General features: G+C 47.2%; 1 protein-coding gene across 3 annotated transcripts in view; it reads left to right on the forward strand.

The window, feature by feature from the left end:
• The window catches only part of NTRK3 (neurotrophic receptor tyrosine kinase 3), a 234413-nt gene that overhangs the window by 112601 nt on the left and 102513 nt on the right, over positions 1-19299 (forward strand). For all 3 annotated transcript variants that reach the window (XM_075431339.1, XM_075431340.1, XM_075431341.1), the window contains exon 12: positions 9154-9342. In XM_075431339.1, the coding sequence (XP_075287454.1) occupies positions 9154-9342 (189 nt within the window). The remainder of the gene's footprint in view (positions 1-9153; positions 9343-19299) is intronic.

Genomic DNA, 19299 nt, shown 5'->3' on the forward strand with positions numbered 1-19299 from the left:
GCTGAAGAGGTTTGGTACTGCTGGGCTGGGAGCTTTAAGCCTAGATGTAAAAATTCCCGCTTGGCCTTTCTGCAGGTGCTGGCTGGCTTTGCTGTCACGCACAGCCCTGGCTTGTCAGAGCTCTCCTATTTTAATTATTAGATTGTCTCCTCATTTTTACTGTAAGCATTTTCAGTTGCTTGTTCTGCTGGATTTATGCATTTGTGCCATCATATATATTGACTTCATATTTTATACGATTTGATCTTAATGTTTCCATTGCTGTGTGTGAGTGCTTATAGGACTCGTGTCTAAGCTCAATTAATAAACCTGAGAGAGGCAGAGGCGGGGAAAGGACATAGGAGGATTGGGAGAGGTTTGGGTTTGGGGCTGGAGTGATGCTCCATGACGGGACTGTCTGGGCAACTGGAGGCTGGAATGGACAAGAGGAGGAATATGTAGGGCTGGTGTGTCCTCCTTTGTAGCAAGAGCTGCCTTCTTCCCCTGAAAACACCTGAAAAAATGAGAGAGATGGAAATGTCAGTAGTTAAAGAGGGAAAGGGGCTTTTGTAAAAGGTGACATTTTGGCAGACCATTTCATCAGGAAAAATCCTGAAGTGCTTTAAGGATTGCTGACGTAGGGATCGCCCACTGACAATGGATCTGACTGCCCTTTTTTAATACTATCATGCATCCACAATTTATAAAAGGGTGGAAGGTGACAGCAGGGTGGGGGAAGAGTCACGTATCCAACCCGAGCAGCAGTGGGTGCAGGGCACCCAGGCCTGCCCTTCGTTCTCTTTCACTCTGAAGTGCAGTGGGATTTTCAGCTCCTCGAGATGGTCAGGGACCTGAACCCATCTTCTCATTCAAGAACTGGGAAAATGGATTCCTGCTTGTTCATTTTCTCCTGCCTTTGCTGCTGGAGGAGCTGAAAGCCAAGGATTTGGAGTAGACTCCTTCATGAGCTCAAAGTTATGTTCTCAGAGTCTTCGTCTGCCTGCAAGGCCCACGAATATGACCATTTACATGTGTTGTTTCCCCAAAAAGCCAATGGGACAGTCTGCACGCCGTGGGCCATGGCAGAGGAGTGGTCAGGACCTTTGCAGGCTTCACAGCTGGTCATGGTGCGGTTCAAGCCAGAACTGTGCTGTACGGGCCAGCCTCTCCAGTGATGTCCTCCTGCAGCATGGGTGCTGGAGGACATCACTCCATGTTGCAGGAGGATATCCCAGGATGTACTTGGGATAGGGAGATAGAACTGAGCTGTACGGGTGTGGGAAAAAACTCTTGGACCTGGTTGAGATGGTGGTGAAAAAAGCAAGTGTACAGAGCTGGAATTAGTGGGGTCTCAGGTTAAAACCCAGCATTTTGTACAAGCGAGGGGTCTGCTGCGGCTCAGGAGAAGAGGTGCCACATGATGGCCCATCCTGCAGTTGGGATTGGCGATCCTGGGAATAAGAAGTGCCTCCTTCCCGTTGCAGGAGGGCAGGGGATAGGCTGGAGCTCTCGGCAGTCTGGCTCCAAGCAGGTTCCACGCAGGCACCAAGCGCTGACTTGGCCCCATGCCCACATCTGCCAATAAAAATTAAGAAATTGATTTCCTTTTGTTTGCCTGACAGGACAAGGCGCTTTTTATGAGACAGTAAATGCAATCTTGCTCTGAGCATGGGCAGAGTTTTAATTGTATTTGTTGTGCTTGTGCTTATTGTTTTATGAGTTTCAGTTCCCTTCCTTGCTGATGTAGAGATCAGCCCTGGGGGATGGTTTGATTTCGACTCCAGCACATTTTTTTTTGGTTTCCTGATGAACTGGAGTTTGAGGTTAGTTTTCACAGAATCACAGAATCACAGAATGGTAGGGATTGGAAGGGACCTCTGTGGGTCATCTAGTCCAACCCTCCTGCCGAAGCAGGGTCACCTACAGTAGGTAGTAGAGGACCTTGTCCAGGCGGGTCTTGAATATCTCCAGAGAAGGAGACACCACTATCTGCATTAAAAACAAAAGTGTATGTATATATGCGTAGCTCTGACTTGTAAAGCAAGGCTGAGAGATCGTGTCTTGGAATTATCTGCTTGCCACTCAGTGATATGGCCTTTTGAAGAACAGCATTTCAGATTAAGATCAGGGAAATACGGAAGTTCCAACAGCGGTCTAAGTCAGAGGAGGAGAGGATTTTGTGCATAATATATATTGGAGTTTAATGAGATCAGCTTCAGTGCTTGCTACACAATGCACAGTGACCCACTTTACTAGGAGAGCATTTTTTTTCTAGTTATGGGTCATATACAATTCCTAATTAAGTAGGTTAATTATATGGCTCCTTTATATTACACAGGAAAATGTGGATGGCACAATTAGCTCTTGCAGTGATCATTTTTGATCAAAAAATGATGTTCCAAGTGACAGCTCCCGGAGCCGTGGGAGGAAGGGGATCACCCTGCATCCCTGAGCGCTTGCCTCTTCGCTCTCTGCTTCAGCAAACTCAGTTTCTGTCCTGAGCATGTGGCCTGGGATGTGGATGGAGTTGTTCTCTCTGAAACCACATTGAGAGACCGTGGCTCCGTCCTGGTCCAGTGCTGCACCCTCGGAGGCTGCCCAAACCTGGTCTGCAGCGCTGGCGAGGTCCCTGCTTGGAGTTTCTTTGGAAGCATCAAAAAGGGAAGAGCAGTCCTTGCTGAGGGCTGTTTCGTTGCAGGTAAAAAGTGCTGCAGCCTGAGAGGGCTCTGAGCAGCATCAGGCGTTGTAGCGAAACCGTCCTTCAAAGAAGTTTCTTTAACCTTTCCCTTCCCAGCCTGGCAGTGGCTGAGCCGCTGCAACGTCCCTGGGTTATCTGTTCAAGTGCTCAACCATCCGTACTGCCAGGGATTAAGGAAAACATTCAAACCCTAATCTCCCTCAGTGCAATTTAAACCTATTTTTTCTTGTCTTACCCCCAGTGGACATGGAGAACAGATATCATATTTCTCTTTGCTGCAACCATTTACATATTTGAAAGCTGTTATCACGTGTTCTTTCAGTATTCTTCTCTTAACACAAAGCATAATTCTTTCAGTTTTCCCTTGGAGGTCATGTTTTCTACACCTTTGATCATTTTTGTTGTTTTGGAGAGGTTACTGTAATAACAAGCTGGAGTTTTTGTTGTTCCTCACCTCTCTGCCTTGGAGCATTCGTTATGTTATGGATGTGTATGAAGTGACCATTATCTTATCTTCTCTAATCTGTGGTTATTTATAAAGTTCCCTATATGCCTGAGCCTGTGTTTTATCAGAAAGTATAGCTCTTAGCCTTGATAAATAATTTACCGTTATGATATGATCATGCAAACAGGGGCTCCCTAAGCTGTTTATTATTATTTGCTTTATTTTTCTTAAGTAACAAGTTGTCCATATAACACTGTGAATGAGCTAGGCGATTCACAGACATGGACTAAAAGGTATATCCTATTTCATAGAGCTTCCAGATAAACAAGGAGATGAAGTAAAACACCAAGCCAAACTCTAGTTTATCCACAGGAAGAGTGCGGAGTTGAGAACGATAGGAGATTTTCCGAAAATCAGCGCTTTTGGGGCAATGTGGGAGAGTATTTGCTCAGTATTGGAAGAGATGATAATATCAGAATGGAGGCAAAGCAAGAAGAGCTGTAGCATTGCTGGGATGGATGGAACATAGCCTGACCAGGAGGCTGGGAGAGAAAAGAGGGCAGCGATGAGGCCGGGAATGGTGGTGTTTGAATGAGCTGTCTGTCTTGGGAAAGAGGAGTTGGCTGCGGAGGAAGTGTGGGAGGGAAGGGAGAAGGGCATTGCTGCTTGTGATGTTTCCAAAAGCAACGTTTTCAAGCTGCCCTGGAGCTCTTTGAGTAATATCAGAAGCATTCAGCTCCTAATTTTCTGGTCATCGTGGTTAGGTCTCCTGCTGGCGTTGCAGAGGGGCAGGCCAGCAGTGGTTGTGCTTCTGGGCTGGTGCAGGGGCTGCCCGTCTCTTCACCCAGAGGTAGCTCTGGGACAGCCTAGTGTGTCCCCAGCCTTTCTCTGCAGCTCTGTGGCTCCATCGCTGTCGCTGTTGTTGCTTCCCCGTCAGGACAACTGCATGGGGTTAGCACGGAGAGTGGATAAACCCTGTCCTTGCAAGCAGTGTGGATGCTGCTGGATGGTGAGACCCCTGCTTGGATGGAAGAAGAGTCATTGAAAGCCTTTCAGAGTATAGACATGGCATATTCAATTCTCAGAACATCCAGAAGCTTCTTAAAGTATTAACCAACAATTTTTTAAGTTAATAGCCACACTATGTTTTTCCATAGCATAGGCTGAGTTATTCACAGAAACAGCTACTACATCACTGTTTAGATTTTAAATTTCAGAGGAGCTCCAAAATACTTTATATTGTGTTTTAAGATCATAGGATGATATATCAGGAGGATGATATATCTAGGCTACCCTTCACTATTATTCTGCATTTTTGCAGTACAAAATTGGCTTCATTCCTATGTGTCTCTGACCATTCCTCTGTCAAGTGGAAGGTAAACCTAAGTATTTCTTTTTTTTTTTTTACTCCATTTTTTCCTTTAACCTTATCTGGAAAATGCACTGCTGAAGCCAGTGAGAATTATTCCAAACAAAGCCACTCATCAGCATTATACCTCAGAAACTCAAACTCTTTACCTACTTAGCAGCAAAAATTATATGTTATTGCCAAGATAGATTAAAAAAATTGAAGTCTAGGTAGCTGCTTTATTTCCAGGAGTTACTAATGTCAATATGTATTTTGTGTGTCAGAGCAATAGTCAAACCTATAAAAGTGATTAGTGACTGCTTGATATCAGTGATGCTTTTAAAGTTTGTCTCAGGCTTGTACAGTAAGTTCAGCACTCGTCTGCCTCTCTGAGGACCAACAGAGTGGTCATGTGGATCCTGGATCAGGGAGCTGGATCTCAGCTGTGACCAGCCAGAAGAGATGGGAATCGTAGGATATCGCAAGCTGGAAGGGACTCATGAGGATCAACGAATGAAAGAATGGAAGTGATAAAGAGCCATGATTGCGTTGTAGGATTTAATGTTGTCCAGATTCCTACCCCTCTCCTTCACTCAAGTTAGTAGGGGAAACTTGGAGAACTCCTCAACTGTAAATTATGTCTTTAACACAATTATATCCTGTTGAGGATATTGGGATGAATTGGCTCAATGATATGTTGTAGTCCATGCCAGCTCAGTGCTTACCGTCATCGGAAATGTTCCCGAGAGCTTGAAAGCTAGTGCATTGTATCCATTGGGTGTGTTCCTTAGGAGTATTGCAAATGGGCTTTATTTTGCTTTTTTCAAGAACTGGAAATACAGTCAGAGGCAGTAAACTGTCCCTGGATTCTTGCAAGGGTAGATTATAGTGTATGTGGTGTGCTATCCCTGTGGTGTCCTGGCTGCAACTACAGAATCACAGAATCACAGAATAGTAGGGGTTGGAAGGGACCTCTGTGGGTCATCTAGTCCAACCCCCCCGCCGAAGCAGGGTCACCTACAGCAGGCTGCACAGGACCTTGTCCAGGCGGGTCTTGAATATCTCCAGAGAAGGAGACTCCACAACCTCCCTGGGCAGCCTGTTCCAGTGCTCCGTCACCCTCAGAGAGAAGAAGTTCCTCCTCATGTTCAGACGGAACTTCCTGTGCCTCAGTTTGTGCCCATTACCCCTTGTCCTGTCACTGGGCACCACTGAAAAGAGCTTGGCCCCATCCTCCTGACACCCACCCTTCAGATATTTGTAGGCATTTATAAGGTCCCCTCGCAGCCTTCTCTTCTTCAGGCTGAACAAGCCCAGTTCCCTCAACCTCTCCTCGTAGTGGAGATGCTCCAGTCCCCTCACCATCCTTGTAGCCCTCCGCTGGACTCTCTCCAGTAGCTCTTCATCCTTCATGAACTGGGGAGCCCAGAACTGGACACCGTACTCCAGATGGGGCCTCACCAGGGCAGTGTAGAGGGGAAGGAGAACCTCCCTTGTCCTGCTGGCCACACTCTTCTTGATGCACCCCAGGATCCCATTGGCCTTCTTGGCAGCCAGGGCACACTGCTGGCTCATAGTTAACCTGTCATCCACCAGGACACCCAGGTCCCTCTCCGCAGAGCTGCTCTCCAGCAGGTCCACCTTGGCAGTTCTTGAGTTTTCCACTTTTATAGAAATGGGAAGGGATTGAGATGGTCATGGAGCATCAGAGTTTGTCTCTGAGGCTTTTGAGAGCTGGTAGATCTTGTAAATGTCCAAGCTCAGCAGCATCAACTTTGAGGTGGATGACTAAGAGGTTGAGTCCGCTCACAGGACCCATTGTTTGCTGGGGACTCGGAGTGCAACTGTGGATCAGCTGAGGCATGGTTGTCTCTTACCGCATAGATCTTGGACAGGTCTGGGGCATGAAACTAGGGATATCGCTTGTAGAAATTCCTCCTAAGAAGTGAGCTGCAAAAAAAAAAAACCCGTGGAGTATTAAGAAGGTCAGACTCGGGATCTGTTTGTTGGCAAGAAAATTGCCATCAGAACGTTGAGTAACAGATGCTGGCTGTGCTTAGTTTCACAAGTACCCAACCTCCTTGATCATGCTGTACTCTTTTAGATGTAGCTGTGTCCTTCTAACCTGCTTGCACCAGAGGGACACTGCTGTGATCTGTGATTCTTAAAAATGAGGAGGTGCTGTGCAAGCAAGGACAGCAAGGGTTATGTACTGGCGGGGCTTTGTGAGCCCCTGAGAACTACGTCCCCAGCATGGTTGGGTCCGGCCTGGCGTATGTCCCATGGTTGTTCATGAAACCAACCATCTTGCTCCAGCACTAATGCTGTAGGAGATGTTCTCTCCGCTCCTTGTCATAAAGGTGTGATTTCTGCTTTGAAAGCAGAGGACAATGAAGACTTCCTTCACACCTTTTATTAGAGGGGCCTTTCACATCCCACTGCATAATTAGGTACCTTCTTTTGAAGCAACACCTTGGCTGCTTAGGGAAAGCAATAAGCCCTCAATAGCCTCTCACACTGCGCCACTGCAAGGGAGATCTTTATGGTCTCTGTTCAAGTTATTTACACCAGTCTATACCAGATGATATTTTTATGACCTCTTTTGTGAATTGGACCTTGAAATGCAGAGGTCTTCCCACTGCAGCTGGGCCAGCCAGTGGTGAAGGCTATGGCTAAAGGGACATGCACACATTGCAAAAACCAATCCTCCTGGTTTGCATGTAAAGACTTGACAACACGAAAGAACAGAAGCCATTCAAAGCTAAATTTCCTGTTTGCTTTCTGTGTCTGGAGAAATACAGTGTGCGTAGTCCCAACAGAGGCGTCTTGCAGCAAGAGCTGAATTTTGCTTTTGCGTCTCAAAAGCTGGAAATCATGCAGGCCTGGGAAGTAGCATAAAAAAAAAGCGAGAACCTGCCAGAAGGAGTTCACAATAAAGGGAGAGACCTTTTTTTCTTGTGACTAAAACACTTGCCATGGCTGCCAGGACTCTGCTAATTACACAATAATTTTATTATATCCCACTTGGAAGAACAAACAATACTTGAAGCTCCAAAAATGAGCAGCCTTTAGACTAGATTAATGCAGGCAGAATGACTGCATGGAGCTGGTGTTCGCTCTCTCCTCCCAGAAGCTTCGGAGAGTAAAATGGCTTGAAAATTCCCCTCTTTGTTGCTAGTGCTACATAGTAAAGTAATTGTGCAATTAGAAGTAGATTACTGATGGCAGAGAGGCTTTTGCTATGTGACATAGGTAAAAGGCAGGCCTCTGAATAGGTTTGAAGCCTCAATGCATCATCTCTGCTCATTTTTCTTGAGCTTCTGGTAGCCCCTGGTAGCATCCAGACAGGAGAAAAGGAGCATCTCTTGTTGAGTGTGGTTTTTCTTCTGATGTGAATATATAAGGGAGGTCCTCCTGGAAGGTTGCAGTGCAGTCTCCACATTGCCCAACTGCTCAGGATTCTGTGTTTACACAGCATGAATGGCTGCAGCACTGATCAGGTTTCACCTCACGATGGAGGTGTTTGTGATGTTGGTTTGCAGGTCGGACCCCAGGACAGGTGAGAATAGGTGGAAGTGGGGAATAATATATTAAGGACTGATGTCCTCTGAGGTTTCCAGCCTTGGCGGCTGATAGCAAAGGCTGAAGTTAGAAGATCTAAAAATAAAATAAAGCATAAACCAAAACTGAGGTACAGTTGGATATTGTAAAATAGCTCTGTGTGGGATGCCGGCCTTGGCTTTCAGGTATGGATGGTCTTTCCTTCACCACTTTATTTTACCTATGGGAACAAGCCTGCCATTGGTTAGGGCAAGATTAGAGTAGTGATGCTCTTGAGTTCAGTCACTTGGTTGTGAGGATTCATGGCTGGGGCAGGGGACTGAAGGAGCTGCAGCATGGCTGCTGGCTGGCTGGCTGCAGTAGGGAGATCAATGTGGGTGCATTTGGACATGCTGATGTTTTGGGGACCTGCTGGGGACCTTCAGGTTCTGGGGACCTGAAGGTAGACAAGGATGCATAAGTGGGTGCTGTGGGACTTAGGGCAGGCACGTGTACTGGCCCAGGAGGGCAGCGTTTGGCTGGGATGATGGTGGGTACTTCTTAGGTGGTGGGGAAAGTCTGTTGTGTGCATTCACCAAGGAGATGGATGCTGAGGGCTCCATGCTTGTGGAGCAGCAACTTCAGTACTTTTCATGGGGGTCAGTGCAGGCAGGACACCTTGAGATCCCCGCCGGGTCCCTTTCAGCCTCACGGGGATGGATAACAGATCCCATAAGCAAGCAGCAGATGGAGAACTGGGAATTAGAAGTACTTGGGATGGTGGTGGATGAATTATAGGTGGCAAGGAGGAGGGAATTTTTTGGGTTTGTCACAGCTCAGCCTAAAGCTTGTGGTGCTGCCTTTTCTGTATCTTGCTGGGGGCTCTTCTCTCTGCCAGCCTTGGGTGCCTGTAGCTCCCAAGAGGTGCAAGTGCCAGCATGGCACAGGGCTCCTCCTATGGGAAATTCCCTCCATGCCCTTGCTCAAATGAGAGCAATTAATGGACTTCAGACAGGCTGGGGATGGCTGGGAGACTCCCATTACTCCCATCCTGGGGGTCTGACTATTTTTTCTTGCTTGTCAGCAGGTCGCGTGGGTCCTCTTTCCCCTGTTGTGCCTGATGGATGTGTGTGGTGTTTGCAGGTCCCGTGGCAGTGATCAGCGGAGAGGAGGATTCAGCTAGTCCCCTCCACCACATCAACCACGGCATCACGACGCCCTCGTCCTTGGATGCTGGCCCAGACACGGTGGTGATCGGCATGACCCGCATTCCCGTCATCGAGAACCCACAGTACTTCCGACAAGGTCACAACTGCCACAAGCCAGACACGTGTGAGTGCCCGATTCGGCTGGAGACCCCTGCGAGGACCAGGAAATGGGTTGGGGGGATGGGGGAAGGAGGGTGAGGAGGAAGAAGTTAAGAGGATGAGGAAGAAGAAAAGGAGGTTTTTGAGTAGAGTGGGTCTTGGTATGGTCCAGAAACCAAAGTGAATCTCAGGTCTCAGAAATCACAACATACATGTAGGTGCTTCCAGAGAGGACTTTCCACCCTCACCTTCACCTCCCTTCACCCTCCCTCTGCCACCCACCAGTCACCTTCCCCACATGCCTGAAAATGCCATTTGAAGCTGGGCTCTGCCTTGTTGGCTGGGGAAAGGACCTGCCTCCCCTTCCTCCTCCAGCAGTTTCCCAGCCATGGGGCTGCCTCCTTGGCTCCCTGCCGGGCCAGGGAAAGCTCAGGACATGTGGCCACAGATAAGGCAGATGTGTGGAGATAAAGAACAGGAGGATTAGATGCTGGATGTCTCGTTTTCATGGGCTTCTGTAAAACTTCTGTACCTTCCCTCTATAAATCTGAGTTGTGAACTGAGCTCGTTAGAATAGCAGGTGGTGATCAAGTGGTCTTCTCTGTTTTGCACTCCTAAACTCTGAATGTAAAAGAAAAGCAATGGGTAAAAGGATGCTTTTCTGGGAGTGCCGCACCGCATCCCATGCCAGCGGTGAGATGCAGCCTCCCTGACACGTGGCTCGAAAACGGTAGTTGAGTTCTCCCAGGCCTCTTACCAGCTCTGCAATGCAAGCCAAGCAACGCAGGAGGTTCGGATAATGTTCCTCTCCTGCTATTGCTCATCTTTTTGGTGTGTCTTGGTTCCAGACAGAACTGGAAAATTTGAAAGCTTGTGAAAAAAAAGGGAAAAAAAAACCCCGCTTGAACTATCTATGTGGCCCAGCCAGAAGCAGGAAGTTTTGCACTGGAGTCGCCTCTGCTCTTGCCTTGGCTGCTGCTGACTCGTAAGTGCAGGAGACATAACTCAACCGCTGGAAACAGGGAGAGGCCAGTCCCCCAACCTGCAGAAACTCATTCAGCATTAAGTGCCCGGCAGCAGCATGGTGCTCCCTGGCCACCACTCCTCCTATCGGGATGTGGAGCTGCAGCCACTGCTTCCGTGGAGATGTCCCTGGGGCAGCCCCTCCCAGGTGCTATGAGCCAGTGCCCGAGCTGTTATCGCCATGCTTCACTTGCTGGAGCGATGGGATACACCAATGAACGTGCCTGGCTTTCCATTTGATTTTCATTTTAATGTGCTAAATTTGGTCTGTTTTAGGGAGGGGAGGAGGAGGGTGGTGATTAGGCAGGAGCGGAGAAGTTGAATGTAGCGTGGTTTTTCAGTGCCGTTAATTATATATTTTACATTTCTTATAGCACGTCATCTCAAAATCATTTACCAACTCTGATGGCTTGGGAGGAGGGGCTCCCTCATGTTATTTTTTTTCTTTCCCCTCCTATGTTTTCTTGAAACTCTTTGATCTATGCGCCAATCATTTCAAGATGTGGGTGCTGTTGCAGCTGTGCAGTAGCAGAGCTTAAACCTCAAAGGAGGAAGTTGTGCTCTGAGCATGTGCCCTGTGGGGTTTGTCAGAGCTGGGTGGGTTGCAGGGGAAGCCACTCGTGGCAGGATTTGGCCTCAGAGTTTCGCGGGGCTATTTAGTTAGGACCTGAAGAGTTCACAGAGATGCTTAGGGATGGCATTTGGAGCCGCGTCTCCTGTGGATGGTGCCACGGGGGTGAAATGCAGCACTAGTGACAACTGCACATTTGGAAATCTGTGGCAAATTGCCACCTCTGAGCTCCAAGTTTCCTGGGGCTGCGAGGCTGTGGGGCGCAAACCACAGCTGGACGCTGGGAGGCTGAAAGCCCTTATATTTTTTTAGATTTGCTTGTCATTCACAAGGCAAAACTCGGGCTTTGAGACATCAGACAGGGCTGGATTTGGTGTATGTATTGTATTTTAGTCCCTAGGACTTGGGCAAAACTTCTGACTTCACTGGTGGCTTTGCTTGAGGCTGGAAAGTTTCATAATTCACCTTTTAAATTAACCATGCTTTGGGGAGATATCACTGTAAGGGGTTTGTTTCACCTGATGTGCTCTGCTCAACTTAAACCTGAGCTGGAGAATATTTATTTCTCCCGTGGTTTTCGTGCCAGGGAGTTTTTCTGTCCTCCTGTGCAGAACTTGGACACAAAACACTTCTTCATTTGCTGTCACTTGTAGAGAGGAGAAGTCCTCTGGGCTGGGGAGTGCCTTGATGCCCAGATAAGCCTGTACTGGTGCAAGCTGTCACCCCTCTCCCGCCACCCACCTCCCACAGAGCTACTGTCCAGCTGTGAGCAAAGGTGCTCTGGGGCACCCAGTGTCTCTCCTTTGCACTGAGGTGTTCCTAGAGCAACATCTTCAGCAAGCGATTTCTCTCTCCATCATGAAGATTTTCTGCTTCCTTCCTCCTGCAAGCATCCCTGTGCTCTTGGATGTTGTCTGGGTTGGGGACATGCCGATACCCATTACCGCGGTGCAATGAGGAGAGCAAACTCTATATGCTTAATGCAGTATTAATAGTACATTGATGTGATATAGATTTCTGTCACCCTCTATACTAGAAAACATCACTTATCACGCAGGGATGACGGATGTTTATTCCCAGCCACTTAGCTCTGCATAATAGAATTGCAGCTGAAATATGGAGAGAGGCTCCCTGCCCGCGGAGCTGCAGCCCCTCTCGCTCCCGCTGTGCAATGCTGTCCTGTGGGCTCTTCTCATTAATGTGTCCTCAAGGAGGTAGAGACGTGTTCCTCACTGGGGATGTGCTGTCCTTGCATCAATGGGATGAACAGTGCAGAAGCCAGCTCTCACCACTGGCTTTCTGGCATTTTTGCAGTTGTCTTACCCCTTTTCTGCTACTGCCTGATTTAGAGGAGCGGGAGGGACGAGCTACGCTTGGGCTCCTCTTTCACTTCCTGGCTGAGGACTTCTCAAAGAGCCATGGGAGAAACTGCACCACCCTGTTTTCTCATGATGAAGCACTGAGTCTTTGAGAAGATGCTGTCCCCATTTTGCAACCAGTCCTTGTTTCAGGAGTCCTCAGCCCTAACCGGAGGGTTAAGCAAAGAGCTTGGCAACGGGGATAGTCCCAACCGCAAATCAATTTCAGAAGAATAACCTAAACCAGTCTTTTTCTCCTGATCTTTTGCGCATAGAAGAGAACAAGTGGCATATTGGCTTCGCAGATGTCAGCAGGAGGAGCGACAGGTTGTGATGAGTTTTCACCTCTCTATATTTGGAAATAAACAGACAAGAGGAGAAGAATAGGACTTGTTGTGGCAAACACTGTGGACAGAATATGTGGTGAGGAGACAGGATGTAGCACAACGTGGCTTCAGCCTATGGTCAGGGGATTCGGTCATGCAAAACATGATCCTGTCTGCCCTCATTTGTGTCCAGAAGATGGCTATTTGTCCTTCCGGGCAGGCTTGGCAGTAACAGCAACTTCTTGTTTTAGCTCCATCTCCTGATGTTCAGGGTTTGAATATGCAAAATTCAAATTTTGTAATTATGAGCAGCTGGAAATTTCTGTGGTGAAAAATTGGTAATGTTTCAGAATAAATATTTTGGAAGATTGTTTTACTTTAATAGTAGTAATTAAGTAGTAATTAATTATAAGCAGAATGCCTCAGATGCAGATTAGTTCTTGGATCTGATCTCTCAAGCTTTACTCAGATGCCACAGCATGGTTTTGGAGTTGTTCTGTTCCTTCATATTTCTTGCCTGACAAAAGAAGTCTTCTTGAGAATGACACAAATCAGAGAAAAAAATCCAAACCTCGATGGAGAAAATGAATCTGGGGGGCAGATCCTTTGCAGATCCCTGTCTGCCTCCCAGCAGGCGTTGCTCGGTTCCCACCACAGCAGTGAAGCTAGACTTTTGGGGCAAGTGGTTTGATTTTGGTGGAGATTTTTACCAGGCATAACTGGAGCTGGCTGTGTTTTCCTCGTCCAGGACTGGCTCAGTCTGGGGACTGGGATGCATTCTCCATACGGGTGGAGCAGCCATCCTTCCGTAGAGTCCTAATGAGGGTTTTTTTCAACCTCATTTATTACAGGCTGCCCTGACATAATTACATATTTGAAGTTAGTAATTACACGTATTCATGCTAATTAAGTAATTAGATATAATTACACTAACTGTAAATACATGGTAATCGGCTAAAAAGAAGTACTTCAGAAAAAAACAAGGCAAATCACACAATAAAAGCGCCATCAGCCCTCTTTCACTCAGTACCCTGTCTTTATCTGGTATTTCAGTGCAGTTTAAAAGGAACATTGTGGTCATTTCAAAAATCCTATCTTTCAAACAAATAGCTTTCCTTACCTCTGTTTCTAACAGGTCTTGAAAACAGAAATGGGAAGGATATTTACCCTTACGCCTGTAAAGTCTTTTTGTTTGCCTAGTGTGTTTTGCTCATCCTGGGCATGGGAAGCTAAAAAGTATGCAGCATTTCTATTTTTGGTCAGTTCATGTTCCCATTTTTGCCAAAAACAACAGCAACATAAAAATAGACCCATAAATGCTTGCACTTTCATTTGGCTAAAACAGAAAACTGAACCTGCTGGTCGTGGAAAATAGAAACTTTTCCTTCCCCCTCATCCCCAGGATAAGAGGACTTGTCAAATATTATTTTCATGCAATATAAACGTGGAGCCCAGCATGAAGTGACAGCAGCACTCTGCTGCCCAGTGCCCAGCCTGGGGCCAGGCTTTCCAGGTCTCGGTTCCTCCCACAGGTCTCTGCTATTTCTCCAGTTTGTCCACACTTCTCTTTTCTTCTTCTCTCCTCTAACACGAAAGCCCCAGGCTCTTCTCCAGCAGGACCCAATGCTCATTACTTCTCTGAAGTACGCACTTGCGGATCGAGACTCTTCTGCACCAGTGCTCCTCACTGTCTTACAGTCTTCTTCTCAGTCAACCTGCATGAGATACTTTTACACAATTTAATGAAGACCTATGAATGGCTGTATTCTCATTTATGTGTGTTTTGCTACTCTACTCTGCGTCTCCTCAGGTGTCCTAGCAAAGCCTGGGGTTCTGGCTTGGTTTGTGGAAAAGCCCTGACCTCAAGACTCAGGTGCCAGCAGGTGGAAGGCATTGGGGATTGCTGCAATGACCTTTTGCCCTCCAAATTTCCCTTCCGTCTGGTTTGCATTGCCCCTCATACAAACTGCTCTGAGCTCCAAGTGCTGATGTGAAAGTCTTGCAAAAGATTCGGACGTTGAAGAAAGCTTGCAGGCTCTGGCTGGATGATTCCAGAGGAGATGTTGCAGGTACCTGAAGAAAAGTATGAGCAACAAAAATTACTGCTTCTGTCACCCCCTGGAGCAGGAATGAACTTCTGCCCCAAGCATTGCCTTCTCATCCCCTTCTCCAGACTGCAACAATCTGACTAACAGGAAAGATGCCACGGCCAGTGGGACTTGATCCACCCCGTTCAGGTCTTACCAGCCCTCTCCACTTGTTTTCCTTACCTGTGGCTGTTTTATGCTCTGTGTTGTTTCATCCTGCTCTGAATGAGCAAGTGGAAGAAATATCCACATTTTCCAGAACTCAGAAGTCCAACCTGTGTTTGCAGAGGTGGAGTGCCCATCCCACCTATTGCACCTGTATCTGTTGCAGCTTCATGCTCAGTGAGTCAGCCTTCAGACTTTCCTGCCATGATGGTGCTACAGAAATGAGAGATTTTCAGGCTGTTTTGGAAAGGCCAGCAAAATCCGTTGCATATACCTTGCTTCTCAGTCAGCTCTGCAGATATTGTCTGTATGGCTGTACCAAAAGAAAGAAAAACAGCATGGGAGGGTGGGAAACCTGGCATTGCCTAGCCCCTGCCTGCTTTAGAAGGAGCTGCTGTAGCCAGAAGCGCAACCCTGCCTTGCTCCAGATGTGGTGTGCACCCGACTTGGTTTGCACACAAGCTGATCACTTCCTGCATCTGCTGGGGTTTTAGACCCCACTTCTGCTACTTTAGTGTGTGCTCAATGAAGATATTTGTAGCAACACCCAAGATCAAAGGGGTCTGAGCAGGCTCCAGCCATGGCATGGGGTAGCGACATTGGCAGAACAGCTGCAGTGGGTGACAACACATTGGGCAGGGACATTCCTGATGATGGGGATCCATTATGAAGAGAAACCCATAAATCAAGCAGGACATGGCTTAGAGTTGCTAATGTTGACCTGCCTTTAGTGAGGCTGCCCTGGTGATGGAAATACTCCTGGATACAGACATCAAGGAGTGGACAGGGAAGTATCTTCTCATACACAACTCTACCTGCTCCTCTGGCCTAAAAACATCTCTTCTGGACTGTTTAATCCTGATGTCTGTGGGGCCAGAAAGCAGAGTTGGCTTCCTTGGGGTGATTTTGGAAAGGAAGCCCATGATGTGTGAACTGTCAAGCACTTAACAAGCCAGATGAGGGGAAGTGCTGAACTGGTTTCCTTCTGGATTTGGAGTGGTTCTAGCAACGCAGGCTGCTCTCGCTGCTTGGCAGCCTCATCCCTGCATCAAGCAGGTGGGACTGGGCTGCCCAAGACATGCGCCATCTCATGAAGGATGTGTACGTGCACTCCTGATACTCCATCTTGCATCCAACCACCTGCTCATTTCACACAGGGGCTCACACACACTCCCACTGCTCTTGCAGCATCCCCTGGCCCCCACGCACACACCACCATCCCTGCGTACATGGGCATGTGTTCTCCACTCGCTCAGCCATGCACTGTGGGTGGTATAAAACTTCTGCTGAATCAGCTCTTCTTCATTCCCCATGGCACAACTTCCTGCATGGTGACACCTACGCACCGATCACCTCCACCTCACAACTGATGCTGCTGTAGCACAAGTGAATTTCTGCTGAGCACACTGGCAGTTCTGCCTTTGCTCAGCAAAGCCAAGGACACCACAATGCTCCTGACCAGGCAATTCCCTGCTAGGGATTGCCCGAAGCCATCAAAGATGGTTGCACCTCCAGTTTTTAGGGGATGTTCAAGGCTTGGCAGCACCACCATGTTTTTCACCTGTGGTCTGGCATGAGTCAAGACTCACTGTAGCAGAGTGAGAGAAAAGGAGTGGGTTGAAATGGGGATAAAGCAGGATTTCATTTCCTATGTTATTGGCTATGTGCCCAGGTATTGGTGCTTCTGTCTATCCAGTCATGCTTGTTCTCTTGACCGCATGGTGCTCCGAAACATGAAGGAGGGGTCTGTTCATCAGCCAGTGCTTCTCAAGCCCAGGGCTTCGTCCCTGCAAGACAAGAGCGAGCGACACAGTGCACGACCTGAGGCTGCTGCAAACTCTGGCAGCCCCTAGCATCAGGTGTAATGAAGGAGGGTTCAAGAGTATTCTCCTACTGGCTCATTGATTGTGTGAACTTTGCTGTGGGTCGCTTTAAAAATAGCTGGTGTGTGTATGTGCATGTGGGTAGAGTTCTGGTGCTGATTTCTTTTGGCTGTCAGTTAAGTCTTTGTCTTGCTTTTAATGAGTTTACTGGAGCTCATAATGCTTGGCTGTTGGGAAAGTATCTGGCAGCTGGGGTACCTCTGTGTTCCCAGGACAAGGGGGATGCACTCGTGGTACCTGGCCGTGAGGTACCCCTGAAGGCACTGGGAGCTCCCAGAGTTTTCAGTGACATTATGTTGTGACTTTTTAGTCTAACTGAGACTGTTTTCAGTTTTAAAATCTAGCTCTCAGAAGTGCGTGGAGGCTTATTGCGATCAGACAGGAGCTGTCTCTCTGGTTAGAAGATTGCGGGGTCTCGTTATTTGTTCATTGTCTGATTAAATTATGATTCCTAATTAAAAATAGCAGTTATTGTTTAGGAGTTGGAGCAGTTTTGCATGGCTGCACACACAGCGGGAACATTATTAGTAGCACTGCCCTGTGGGACAAGCAGTACAGCCCAGAATCCAGCAGTGAAGCTGTACGTCAATAGAGGTTAAAAACCCAAAAACCTACCTTGAGTGCTGCTTTCGGGCTGGACAGCCCAAAACACCCTGCTCAGTCCCGAAAGCTGAGGAAAGACCCATGTAAAAGCTATTCTGCCTATAGAGCTTCTCATGTCAAAGCAGGCTTCTGTTTCCCAGCCTAGCGTGGTGGCTGGCTCTGGGGAGATGGTGTGCTCAGGCAGGGATGGCTCGTGCCTCCTGGTAGCATGGGGCAGGCAGACAGTACCGCTCTCTGTAGAGCGGAGCTCGATTTCTTCACTTTAATCTAACGAAAAGGCAGAAATTGTCATTCTTAGTTGTGGAACATATCCAGCCTGCCTCAGCATCCTTCTGGCTGTCTTGCTCTCATCAGTAGTGGATGCGGACAGGGAGTGGGTTCACCATCGGTGGGGTTGGTGGGATGGAGGAAGGTGATGCTGCTAATGGAAGCACCATTACTGCTGGTGTGCTCCTGAAGCCCTGACCTGAAGCAGCTGTCTTGCAGTCCGGTTAAGCACAAAGCACTAGCCTTGTTGAACTTGGTGTGATTTACTAAAGTGAACAGACCCATCTGAGAACTCAGCAAACCCATTTCCACGTGTAGCTGATGTCAGATTCATATCCAAATATCTTGAGGTGAAAAGTACATTGAATTCACATCACGTAAGGATTGCTCTCGATGCCCGGGCTTGTCTCCCATTAAGGCAGGGTTTATTGCATAATCCATTTTTAGATTCCTGCATGCTCGTTTCTAAACAGACTGCAAGTTACCTAATGCTGAACCCTGCTTGAATCTGTTTTTTTGGGTTGTCTCTCCTTGTTTCTACCTGGATAAATCTGTTTAGGAGACAGGAACAGAGTTTCAGTGAAAGCATGAAAATTTCTGCATGTACATCAATGATTGGGCTGTCCTGCTATCTGCAGCTAATCGTGGTCAATATGGAATGCAGTATTTGAACCAGTGATGACTTGCAGCTTTGTGTAGACTTGGCTTTTCCTGATGTTAGTTCAAAGTTCCTATTTCTGGCTGATGTTGCAGCAGTACCTGCCATTCTCTGACAGAGTCACGGGTCTGCAAAAATGTCACACCTTTCTTTTGGCCCTACTGACCTATTTTCCCCTCAATGAATTGGAGCACGGAGTCTGAAGCTTACTTTACTTACCTGGTTTTATATATATATATATATGTTTGATCTATTCGAAATGTATTGTTTTATAACATTTGGGCGTATGTTCTTTTCTTGCTAATACATTTGAACAGATTTTACATCATCCTTCCCTATCTCACCACCATACCTCCTTTTTCTCCCTTTGCGAGGGAAAAGGGATCTATCTAATTATTTTTTCTGTAAAAGCATCTCTTAAATTCAGGACGAGCAGTCTCTCTGGCTCCCATAAGTGTGACTAGGAGAGCAGGCAGTTAAGTCTCCTAAGTATATATGGCAAATTTGCAATTAGAAGAAAACACTGGAACAAAATTACTTCAGCCCTTGTCTCTCTTCTCCCAGCCCTTCCCACCCCTGTGCCTCCCTCTTGCAAGATTAAGCTGAGCTAATCCTCAGATGAGCAAGATCTTTGGGAAAGCAAAGACACAAAGTAACAGCAAGGGAGGAGAAAGAAAAATCTTTCACACTCAACACTAATAAGGAAATTACAGGCATCCTACATTATGAATTGGATGAATATTTAATGGTTAGAAATGCAGTTGATTTATAATGCATCTATCCTGGACTGCAGGGCCTGTTGCCAGCTAATAAATAAATGACAGGCCCTTTGTATTAAAATATCAGTCATTTTACATCTCTGCACTGTAATTGATGTGGAGCATTGAGCAAGTGGAGATGATGGCCATCAAGTATATACTGAAGCAAAGGACCTCATGCTTCAAGCCATACCTGAGGTCTTGATACACCAGAAAGCTGCAGCTCAGTCTTCAAGTCTTCTCTCAGATGAGACACAGCTTCTGCTCTATCTCATTTCTCACA

The sequence above is a fragment of the Opisthocomus hoazin genome, chromosome 10 (genome assembly GCF_030867145.1).
Source record: "Opisthocomus hoazin isolate bOpiHoa1 chromosome 10, bOpiHoa1.hap1, whole genome shotgun sequence".
Lineage (NCBI taxonomy): Eukaryota > Metazoa > Chordata > Aves > Opisthocomiformes > Opisthocomidae > Opisthocomus > Opisthocomus hoazin.